Genomic DNA, 12,394 nt, shown 5'->3' on the forward strand with positions numbered 1-12,394 from the left:
AGCATCCAAAAGACTAAGCAATCTCCCAGAAGATGTAAGACTGAAAGGGCTTTTTATTTAGTTGTAACTAAAGGTCATCAGTCACAAAAATTCTGCAAATTAAAAAAAAAGGAGGTTCTCACATCTCTAGGAACTTTGCATAAAGGTCTAGGGTGTTCAGCTTCTTTAACTCTTCAAGCCCAGTGACAACATGTGTCCAGACTCCTGATGTCATCAGTTATTTTCAAACTGTAAACTGATACAAGGAAACTATTTTAATAGCCTATATTTCTAAACTTTTATTATTTCTATCTTTGCTCATTTTCCCTAGAAAAAATAATGTTCTGGGATATTAATTTAGGAAAACTAGTTCCTTTACTTCTTTTGAGAAAATCTAGATTGAGAATGTTGAAAATATAGTTCTTAACCAAAGAAGCTAAAGTTCTGCTCTGTCTTCTATTCTTGTGCCCTGAAATGTGATTCTTTTGGCTACTGTATTCAAGTATGTTCTGTTGCTGTTCATTGTTCATATTTCTATGGGGTTCCTTTGCTAGTGTGTTTTGGGTTGGAATTTTTTTTTTATACTGTTTTAGAATTCAACTCTTCATATTTAGGAAAAAATAAGAAAGGTGATGGATTTCTTTAATACACACTCAGACAGAAAAAACTGTTCTCTCAGATTTGCCATTGACTTTGTGACTAATGTGAAGAGGTTCTTCTACCTGCCACAGATTCTCCATCAATAAAGTGATATTAATAATCTGTAATAATCTTCCCTAAATACTCTAAGGCTCTGTTCACTAAGAATTTGAAAATATCTGAGTGGTGGTTGCAATGTTTTTTGTTGTTTTTACTGCCTTGGGAGGTACTGATCATATTTCTTCAACAGCTGCACAATATAGGACCAAGTGCCATCAACCATACAGTTCTCCATGTTGGTTGGCCTCTGTCCAGTAGAGAAGAATTTCTTCTTTATATTCTTCACATTCAGACACATGGACCATTGCACTGTCAAACCAGCTCTCCTATTAATACAATGCAAATAAAGGTAAGTACTTTATTTCCATCACTTTCTGCATTTTGATTGGGTTTTTTTTTTGCCTACATTTCACATGGCATGGAAGTTTCTCATGAATGGAACTTTCTTGGGAATTTTTAACAGTCCAAGATCATTTTCCTGGGTAAGAAGCAAGACATAGCTAGCCTATAACATTTCTAAAGTAAGTGCTTGGTTCATATTTGGTTTCTCTACTCAATATGAGGAGAAGGGTGTGCTCAGTCCTGCTGTCGATGCTACCAGCAGAGATGTTACAAAGAGCCCTGTCTCAGTACCACCGCTGAGGAACACCACGCGTCACTGGTCTCCAACTGGACATTAAGCCATTGACCACAGTTCCTTGAGTGTGATCACACAGCCCATTCATTATCTCCTGAGTGCTCTGTCAGATCCAGGTGTTTCCAGCACAGAAACCAGGATGTCATCTGGCACAGTGGCAGATGCTTTGTCTACGTGCAAGTAGATGATGTCAGTTGTTCTTGCCTTATCCACCAACACTGTGACCCCACCATAGAAGGCCACCAAATCTGTCAGGTACAGTTTGCCTTTAGTGAAGTCATACTGGCTGTCACCAATCACCTCCTCATTTTCCACATGCCTTAGCATAGTTTTCAGGAAGATCTGCCCCATGATTGGGCTGGGCACAGAAGTGAGACTGACTGGTCTGTAGTTCTGCAGGGTTTCCTTTTTCACCCTTTTTAGAAATGGGGGTTATGTTTCCCCTTTTCTAGTCAGTGAGAACTTCTCCAGGCTGCCACAACTTTTCAGATATGGATAGTGGCTTTGCCAGTTCACCTGCCAGTTCCCTAAGGTCCCATGGATGCATCTCATCAAGACTCATGGACAAGTGCACCTTCAGATTCAGAGCAGGCCGTTCTTTATTCTCCCTTCTGTGATTTGGGCAGTGTGCCTGGAGCATTCACCAGTGAAGACTTAGGCAAGAAAGTCATTGAGTACCTCAGCCTTCTCAACATCCTGGGTAACCAGGTCTGCTATTTCCTTCTGGAGAGAACTTGTATTTTCCCTCTCCTACCTTTGAGTATCCACAGAAGCTTTTCATATTGTTTTTAACATCCCTGGCTGCATTTAATTCTCTTAGGGCTTTAGCTTTCCTAACCCGATCCCTGGCTGCTTGGACAATTTCCTGTTTTAAGATCTGTGTTTGTGATGGCAGATCCCCTCAAAAGAGCTTGGTTTGGCTCAAAGTCAGAAGATTAGGCAAAACACAGCTCTACATATTATCCCATCAAAAACAAGGTATCCAATTTATTAAGCATGACTGATTCCAGACATTTCTGGAGTAAACAACAACACTTCTCAAGTTTAAGCAGTAGTCTGTTAAACATCTTTCAGGGAGAGCTGCATTCCAAGTGCTGAAAATGCTCTACATCTTTTGCATACCAGAATGGGCATGAGTTTGGTATATTCCATGAAAGGGGAGACAACTTTCTAGTGATGAGGAGTGGTCACAACCTAAGGAGTTACAAGTCCAGTCTTTAGCTTGAACAGACAGAACTACAATACATACTTAAAAAGAGTAAGGAAAAATTGATGTCTACTAAATACAGTGTGGTTAGAGTTTTGTGTTTCACCCAGGAAACCAAAGAGGTGTTGGAATTCCACCCTTTTATTTAGTTTCTTTAGAGAAAGAAAAAGCAAATGAGTGATAGGAAACAGAAGGTAGAAAATGTCTGTCCAGTTTGTACCCAAAGCACGGCAAGATTGGAGACAGGGAATTTTTTCTGAATATCTTTTCTATCTAATTTTTTACCTCTTTTTCAGAAGTGGTGAGGAGGAAGAAGCTAAAGTGCTGCATTTGTACTTGCAAGCCTAGCTTCTCAAACTCACTGATCAGATCATATTGCAAGTACGTGAAAAGCAGTTCAGCATCCTCCCACCCTAGCCACTGTGTTCTGTTTAAGGTTGAATTAGGAAGCTGGGTAGAATACTGCCACAGTTCTTACTGACATTTTCAGGCAATGTATATTTTTTTATTTAATTTATTTTATTTTTTTAAGAAGTTTGCTCTTTCTTCTCCTACTTGATAATGATTGCAACTGTTACATAAAAAAGACTGAATTCTTGTGAAGCTTGTGAGAAATTTTCTTGTGATAATGGTCCATCTGTTGTGGCAGAATATGGCTTTAGATGCACAGTTGTTATGGCAAGAAGTTAAATATCCTTCCTTATTTCAGTTTTTCAAATCATTGAACAGTATGAATACACAAGTCAGGTTTCAGATATGTAATGCTTATCTATTGCTTCAGATGGCAAGAGGAAACAGAGACAGGCTTCTTCAAGTTTCATATAAACAACAGGATGCTTCGCTCAAATTTCCAAATAAGGCTAAGGATGTTAAATGCCTGACTTCTCTGGGATATCCGAACTTACCTCTCTTAGGGCACTGAGGGATTTCACCTTTGAAATGACTCAGATTGTTCTGTTTCAATCAAAGCAGTACATTCCTCCCCACTGCTGAATTTCTTGTCTTGTTAAAATGTTTTATTTAAGCTTTGTTGTCTAGTCCACAAAGTCACACCTGTACACACGTGGGAAGACTTTTGTTTAGGAGCTTTTCTGTAGCTTATCTTTCTATGAAGACAGTGAGGGATGTGAAAGGATAATAAAATTATGAATCTTAAAAAAGGTGTAAAAAGGAGCAAAAGTACTTATCAAGGATACAGAATGAATTCCAATGCAGAACTCAGAAGTCAGGACATGAGGACAATTCAGTCTGGAAAAGAGGTGACTCTGCACAAACATGATCCTCAAAATGAGTAGTGGCAGGAAGAGCGTGGGTGTGGATTGACTGTTCTCTACCTCTTCCTGCACAGGAACTGGAACATCTAATGAAATCTGGGGAGCCAGATTCAAAACAAGCAAAAGGAAGTGATGGCTCATGGTGGCAGGTCTCAGGTGTCTGGAATCTGTAGCCAAAGGGAAGTAGTCAAGGTTAAAAGTTTACATGATTCTAAGAGGAAAGTAAACAAATTCCCAAAAGAGAAGTCCAGTGAAGATAAGTAAATGAACACAAACTATATGTATAGATAAGGAAGTCCCTGATCTGAAAACATTGGGAAGCTGAAAGTTATTAGGAGAGTATTGTGTATGCATGCCCCATTCTTACTTCCTTCTTACTCTTCCTAAAGGCAGCTGTGATGAGAAGAGGGCTCAGTTAGATTGCCTTCTGGATTGAGACAGTATTCCTGATAAGTTGGTTTTTTCTCCTAGACTGATGGCAAAAAGCATTTTTATGAAACCTGTACCTATAAAAACCACGTGGTAGAATACACAGACACATGGTGCATTCTCAATAGCTGAGCACTGCAGTACCACGAGTGAGGCATCTGTAAGGGAAGCAGTGAAATAAGAGCAAAAATCCACCACATGTAGTAGGTACATCCACCAACATGAGTGGCAGGAGCTAACCTCTTCCAAAGGCAGTCTGCTCATGCTGCAGAACTGTTAGTACTGTGTTTAGGGCTTGGGACAAAGTAATACCATCCAATGCATTGCTCTTGAATGGTCACCAACTGCTCTTGGGTAATTTTGTGTATAATCTAGTAATATAATATATTTATATTATATAACATATATATTGTATTTATATATATATTTATTTATTTATTTATTTATTTATTTATTTATTTATTTTTATTTATTTATATATAAAAATAAGTGTAATGTAGTATAATATAATATGCATGTAACATGAAATAATGTGCATAATCTTTGTGTAAAGAAGTCCTCTTCCAGAACATTTCTGATGGAGTTACAGAATGTAGCAAAGGCTATTGCCTGGCTAGAAAATGAGAAACGTGGAACAGGGAACTGGAGAGGTCTGGAAACCTACTCAGAGTAATAATGCTCAGGAGAAGAAAGCAGCACAGTTTTCCATGGTGGGGAAACTGAGACAGTCTGCTGTAGTTAAAGGGAGGGAGTGATGCTCTAAGATCGTGTGCTACATGGCATATAAAATAGCAACAGAGATAGATTATACAGTTGAGCAATTCCATTTGACCAGAGCAAGGAGGATAAAATAACATGTTTAACATGGACATTCTAGGCCACTGGACAAATTCTGCTTTTAAATAGTTGCAGGAGTTGTGTTTCTCTTAACTGCAGAGGGCTCTTTTCGAACCTTTGCTGTAACAATGCACTAGGATGCTAACACTCTAGGATCTATGAAAAACTAAAAATGTACAGATGAAAATCCTTTGGTATTCAAATGGATCTACATATATATCTATTGTGATCATATATTGAGGGTTTCTTTGCAGGCACATTACTATATTGTGGTTTTTTTTAAATTTGTCATCATTAAAGAAGTCTATATACTGGTGAAATAATTCTGGAAGAAGAGTTTGCAAGTTACCACACTGAGAGGGAGAGATTTACTAGCTGCTTACAGGTTCCCTTATTGCAAATAGACAATGCTAACTTCATGAAGCAACAGAAAAAGTGAAAAAAAGAGAAATTTTTTTTTTTCATGGGTTTTCATCTGTTAATGAATTATAATATCTTCCACTTTGTATGGTGCTTTTGACTGAAGATCTCAGACAATATGAAATGTTTATGTTCTATTTATGGCATTATAATTTTAATCAGATAAATTACACCAATTTTCCAAATCTAATACTACACAGCATTAGTGTCTGGAAGGTTTTGTGTATTTAAAGCTATTCTCTTTCCTTTAATGCTACCACATTTATTACAATTACAAACATTTTCTTTAGGAATTTAGGAATTTGTTAAAGATATTTTGTGTTCAGAGGTTAAAGGAACTGATAAGAAGGATCTGATGTAGCACTTTATAATCTGATGTCCTTAAGTAATAGCTTTGGCTATGTTTAGTTGAGTTCCTGTTGAGATCTTAATGTAAACTTCTATGTATATTTTATTGTGATTTTGCATGGTTGGATTGTCATGAATTAAAGTTTATCTTTACTTCTGTAGCAGTTGGCTCCAGGAGTTATTTGAGGCTTCATAAAAGAAGCCATAAATGCCCTGTAAAGAAATTAAAGACAAACTGCCAAAAAAAAGTAGTTTTTAATTGGGGAACAAAAATCTGTAAATATAAAGCTGAAGAGAATGCATTTTAATGGGAGATTAAAAATTAAGAAGCTGTTGCATTATACAAATTTGAGCTGTTACCAGAGCAAATCTGTAACATATTTGTTATATGATCAAAAATTGTGTTGTTTGAAGTCAGACTTCCATTTTTTTCTAAAACTGGTACAGTCATTATATTTTATTAGGCAGATTCTGATCTGAGCTAATGAATAAACTACTGTGCAACAATTCTGAATTTATCCTGTTATACATATATCAGAATTTGCCCCTGGGAGTATAACCAAATTAAGTAAAGCAACGAAATTGACACCAGTAAAAAATGGAGAAAAATGTTGTCTGCTGTAATTCCTATAACTGGGCAATATTTTACTGTGCTATTACTCATCATGCTCCTAGTTGAAGACGAAGTAGTCTCATGATTGTGCTGTTCAATTGAAAAAACAGTGTTAATCCAAACTTCAAGGCCTCTGAGACAGGAACAAATCTGTTAGAATCGTTGTATGTGTGTGTCATTACCATTCCCATTTCTCTCTTTGCAGTTTGCTGTTCCAGAAGACACTCCTGAACTTGCTGCTTTTTTATACAATTCCACAATTTCTCACTACATCAGGAGAAGGGATGTCGCAGTCGCAGAACCTCAGAGGAAAAATTCTGCAAGAATATTGGTGAGCTATCTAAAAGCTGTAGATTGGGAATGTGCAGGGAAAGGTGAGACTCTCCACAGTACCACAGGCAAGGCAAATGGGACACATCACTGTATTTTTAACAGTCCAGACAATGCTGGAGCAATAGCAATGCTGTCTCTCCTAGGAAAATATTTCTGATTAGACCGTCTGGTACCTGAGTATTTGGACTTGGCTGTATTTTCAGAAGTTTTTTTCCACTCCTGCATTCAGAGTGCCATCCTTAGCATACTTCAGCCCTGTAGGTGTCAGCTGCCTTTGCCCAAAGGCAATGTGTGAACACAGTGACCTTGAGATCAGGCAAGGGATTAACAGTCAGTGCTTTCTATCTATTTTTATGAACCTTGGGCAGAGTTTCTTTCATGCTGTCCAGTCTCTTATTAAGCTGTTTACTGCAAACTCATGCTTGAATTCCTTGACCTCACTAGAATTTGGAAGCAAAGAACCTCACAAATTTACGTGTTCTGCACTAAGAGAATAATTATTGCTTCTGAAAGTTAATTTGGCAATTTTTATAACAGGAAGAAGATAGAATCTGAAAGTAATGAAAACTGGAATGTAATTAAGAACAAAAATCACAGTTTAACCGATTTTAAGCAGTAATCACTGTTGATTCCTGTGCCATTCTTTCATCAACCCAATACCCTAGGAAGAATCTGATTCCACTGGCTCTGAAGGAAAAATGCCAGGACGTTCATAGACATTCCAGTCAATATCACACAACACTTAATCCATTCTTCAGTGATATCTTAATTTTCAGTCATCCTTCTGAGTGACTAGGCTCATGGGCTGCCAACATAAAAATGACTGCAGCAGTTGGAAATGGTTAACAAAGTTCTGAAGTATGCACTGTGTTTGCACCTTAAAATATGAAGCAGAGAATTTTCAACTGCTCGATGTAGATGGATCAGACATTAAGTGGGGTACTCAGTAATATGAAATTGGCACTTTGATGAGCATTCTTCTAGTAAAATATGCTTTTGGTCAGCACTAATTAGGATAGGATTGGGTGCAGTGCTTACCACTGGATGTATAGAAAGATTTTTCCAGGGTGAGCATAGAAAAGCAATGTCATTGGTTCAGTTAGAAGGTGTCCCAATACTAGTGCCTTCAGCATTAGTTACTGCTGATGCACAATTTTTTTTTTAATTTGACACATTGGAAGTATTCATGGAAAATAAATGTTGCTCTGGAAAAAACTTATTGGCCAAAGATAATTCTTTGTTAAAAACTGTAAATTTTTTTGGAAATTTTAAGTTATTTTCATTTTCATCAAAGCATTTTCACAGAGAGACAAAATGTTCTGAGAACCTCTTATTCTGTTTATACCATTGATTAAATATTTGGTTTCTTTTCCATCAGTTCCAATGTTACGTTGTTCTGAAAATCACTACAGGCTAAATGCATTACTAAGAAAAGCAGAAATATGTGTTCAGGTCCTAAAATGTCAGCCAAAAGTAGACTTTTTTGCATAGTAATGATTTGTTTTGCTAATGTGTGTTTTTAACCACTGTGATTAATGAAAACAAGTCTTCTCCTTCCTGCAAAATAAATAAATCTGTTTGGAGAATGTTTAAAGCCAAATAAACAGATACTTTAAAATATTCATTTAAAAAAAAAAAAATTATAGTTGCAAGTTCCAGGGTTTACAGTTTCATTTTCAGTCAGATATAGAAAGCAGCAATTAAGCATACAGCTTCTGCTTATCCTCCAATAAGACAGAGATTTGTGAGGAGAGCTGTCTGTAAAGATATTGGATTCCTTAAGGGTGTTTTCAGGCCTGTTCCATGCATCATCATCTTGTTTCCTGAAGATTGGGTATTGGCAGTGCATTCTCACTCTCACCAGGGAATATACTTACTTTTGAAAACTTAGCTTTGCTTTTGAGGTCACAAGGCCTTCTGTCATGGGAGGGATTCTCTGCTTTGTTATAAAAATAGGAATCAATTAAAACCTCAGCCTTCCCCTGAGTCAAACAAAACTTTTCAGATAAAACCCATTTGTATATACAATTTTTTTTTCCACAAACATTTAATCATTTTTTATGAGATCATTTTTCCTTTTTTATGCCCTAAACAACCACACAATTCCTGTGGTTACCCCATGAGACTCTGCTCATTCCCTTCAGTGGCTTCCAGTCAGCTTTTAACCTTTAGTGTGACATTCTTTTGGCAGACTTCAGGAGTATGTAGTTTTGAATTGCAGTGCTTGGCTTTTGCTTTCAGCCTTGTGTATGGGCCAGAATCACTGCTCATCAGGAATGGTTCATGGACAGTAAGCTTCAAGTAAAGCAACTAAGGAATCTCAGCAAATGTTCTGGCTGCTATGATGTAAATATCAGTGGGAAAATGGGAGCGTTCGAAAAGGGGAAAGATTTAGCAATATAAATAAACACTTAATGCTTAGAGAACAAGGAAAAAAAAGTGTTGAAATCATAAGGTTGATAGGTGAGGAAAAAGCACATGCTTCAAAGGATTGGTAAGTGCCTGGACATTTTAAGGGTTCTTCAGAGCAGACACTTGAAAATTATTACTTTTATTTTTTTACTATAGGTAGGTGTTTGTATTCATTGGTAATTCAAAAATAATCTGCTCCTTGATTTAGAGTTATCACAATGATTCATGGGGTGTCTCATATATATTAGATGAAATTACTGATTTCAAACTATTTAGGTCTTTAAAGAAAAGTTTATTAGTTTTCACTTATTTACAGCATTTGAAAATTATTTTGTTTTCAAAGCATAAGTGTGACTTCCCTTTAATTTTTTGCTCAGAACTGTACAAATGTGAAGTGTGTCTTAATTTCGTGCACTGTGGGACAGCTGGAAAGAGGAAAGAGTGCTGCACTAAAAATCAGGTCCCGGCTCTGGGCACAAACATTCCTGGAGGTAATGCACACAAACATCTCTTTCTATTTCTATACACTTATTAAAAAATATTTTATTTGAGCCGATACTTAAAAATAAAATTTATTAAATTGAATGGGGCAAATGTAAATACTTCTTGTTACCATTTTCTTTGAAGATAACATCTCACTGGTTCCTGTCCAGGTTTTTTGGATGCTCCCTACTTTTCTTTTTCTTGCTATCACTCCTTCTCAAATTTATGTCCTGAATCCTACTTGAAGATCCCCAGATTATTTTTAAGTACCTTTCCTGGTTTTGTTTCTTCTTTCCTGGACTGACCCAAATGTTCTGCATTTATAACCTCTTTTCCAACGGAAGGTTTTTCTTGGAGCTAAACAATGTATCATGTACACTATGTCCAGCTTAAAAATTCATTGTTATTCATTCTCTATTAACCTAAGGAAGAGTAGTATGCATCAAGCTTATATCATACATGACACTCATGTAGTGACAATCTGTCTTATACTAAAAAGGGCAGTGTAGATGATGGAAAAAAATAAAACTTCTCTTTGCAAATTCTTGCATTTCCAACTTCTGCTCTCAGGAGCATATTCACACTTCATAAAGGGACCTGTTGGATTGAGGGCAGAGGAGGGCCACAGGGATGACTGGAAGAATAAAACACTCCTCCTATGAGGAAAGGCTGAGAGAGCTGGGGTTGTTCAGCCTGGAGAAGAGAAGGCTTCAGGAAGAGCTTATAGCACCTTCCAGTACCTAAAGGGGTCTTTGAGAAAGATGGGAGCAAATCTTTTAGCAGGGCATGATGCAATAGAACAAAGGGGAATGATTTTCAACTACAAGAGGATCTATTTAGATTAGATGCAAGAAATAAGTGTTACAAAATGAGGGCAGTGAAATGCTGGAACAGGTTGCCCAGAGAGGTGGCAGATGCCCCATGCCTGGAAACATTGAAGGTCAAATTGGAATCTGAGCAGCTTGGACTAATTGAAGATGTACAGGCTTATGGCAGATGACTTTTAAAGTTCCCTTCCAACCCAAATTATTCTATGATTTTGTAATGCAGAGGAACTTTAGTGTGAGCTGTTACCTCACAGCTGGCAGTGTGTCTGTATTTACTATGCAGTTAACATACCTTTAACACTGGAAAATGCACTGCAAAATTGATAATTCCAGTTGCTGTTATTGAGAAATACCTGCATCTCCTGTCTTGATCAAGCTGATTTATTATTGGCTTGTTTCTCAAGAAATTCAGAATTCCCCAGTCTTTCTATCTGGAATGCAAGAACCTTTCCTGTGTTCCCTACAGCTGTGGGAGAAGAATTCTTTATATGCAGGGTACCTCTTACCCTAGAAAGAGAAGAATTAAGGATCTTCAGTTTACAGCTTTTATTAAGCTCCTCATGCCTTTGAAGTTAATTTCTCCCTTCCCTCAAATAAGAAAGTAGACAAAAAAAATTCATCCTCACTTGCTTTCTAGAGAACTGAGAGCAGATGGGATAATAGTTCCAGAAAGTTGAATGCCAGCTCAGTAGCTAAGCAAATCCATAATGGGTGCAAACTTTTGGGAGGTCGTTGGTCTCCCTTGGTGTACAGGACTATGGCAGTGGTTACTTGAAAGGATGACTTGAAAGGTTTTTCTGCCTATCTGTCAGGAGGCCAGGTCACATTCTGTGTTTCTTCTCCAAAAGCTGTTGTAGGACCACTATGACCAAAGAGCACTTAAGTTCTGTCCTCACTATCTGCTCTTGCTTGAAGAAAAGAGATTTCTGTCTCACTGAGTGACAAAGGACATCCTTTCAGATCCTAAGTGAACTAATTCCTGATTTGTTAGAGCATTTCCTTTCTATGAAGATTCGGTCCCAAGAAACTTTCATATCCTTTCTTCAGTTTGAGTAACACAAATAAATTCTTTCAAGAGGAAGCATATTTTAAAAATGTTAGATATGTCTAGATACTCTAGACTGGATGTACCTCATTTAGGTTTGCTGAGTGGGTCATCTGCTAGTGTAAAAAAAGGCTAGGTCTGTTTCAAATTTAAGCCCAAAAGCATGACAGCTTGGATGTCTCTTTGTCCCTTCAAATCTGGGAACTGGGATGGACATCATTTGGTGCAAGCTTTTGCAAAGGACAGAAAGTACCAGTATGTAAGCATCTCTACAGTTATAGAAGAAACATATCTCTGTGGAAATAGAATGGGCATTTGATTCCATTTTTTCCCAATTCCATTAAGAGACTGCTGGACAAGCTCACACAGGCTAGTCCCTGTTAACTTCAGGTAAGAACTTCACTGCACTGGATCTCTGTTCCTAACACACAGAGACAGGCAGAGAGGAAGAGATATTATCCTTGACTGGAACAATGTCTGACAATTTTGAGCACTGCTGTGGGCAAGCAATAACACAGAGGATCTTCATCATTTTCTTCACTAAGTAAAAATTAAAGCTTCCTTAGCTACCTTCCTTACTGGGAACTGAGCCTGATGTATTCCAGATCCAGTAAAGTCTTTCTTCTCATCATTCTGCTGGTGAAATATAATTAACTCTGTAAGAGCCAAAAAGAAGGTCTCATGAAAAAATCCTGTGCACAGATCTTTAGATGAAATTTCTAGGCTACTTACAGCTATTTCAGTGGAAATTAGCCTCATTAGGATTTTCCTAAGCCTAGTTTAGTATATGTCAATAAATATCTGTAAGAGATTAAAGTTAAACAAAATTAATGAGAAACAGTTTCTCTGAG

General features: G+C 37.3%; 1 protein-coding gene across 1 annotated transcript in view; it reads left to right on the top strand.

Annotated features, from left to right (window-relative positions):
* ITGA8 (integrin subunit alpha 8) overlaps window positions 1–12,394 on the top strand; it is a 110,928-nt gene that overhangs the window by 74,374 nt on the left and 24,160 nt on the right. Inside the window, exons 25-27 of the mRNA XM_059842568.1 lie at window positions 869–1,027; window positions 6,649–6,774; window positions 9,566–9,679. Of these exons, the coding sequence (XP_059698551.1) occupies window positions 869–1,027; window positions 6,649–6,774; window positions 9,566–9,679 (399 nt within the window). The remainder of the gene's footprint in view (window positions 1–868; window positions 1,028–6,648; window positions 6,775–9,565; window positions 9,680–12,394) is intronic.

This window comes from Haemorhous mexicanus, chromosome 1, assembly GCF_027477595.1.
Source record: "Haemorhous mexicanus isolate bHaeMex1 chromosome 1, bHaeMex1.pri, whole genome shotgun sequence".
NCBI lineage: Eukaryota > Metazoa > Chordata > Aves > Passeriformes > Fringillidae > Haemorhous > Haemorhous mexicanus.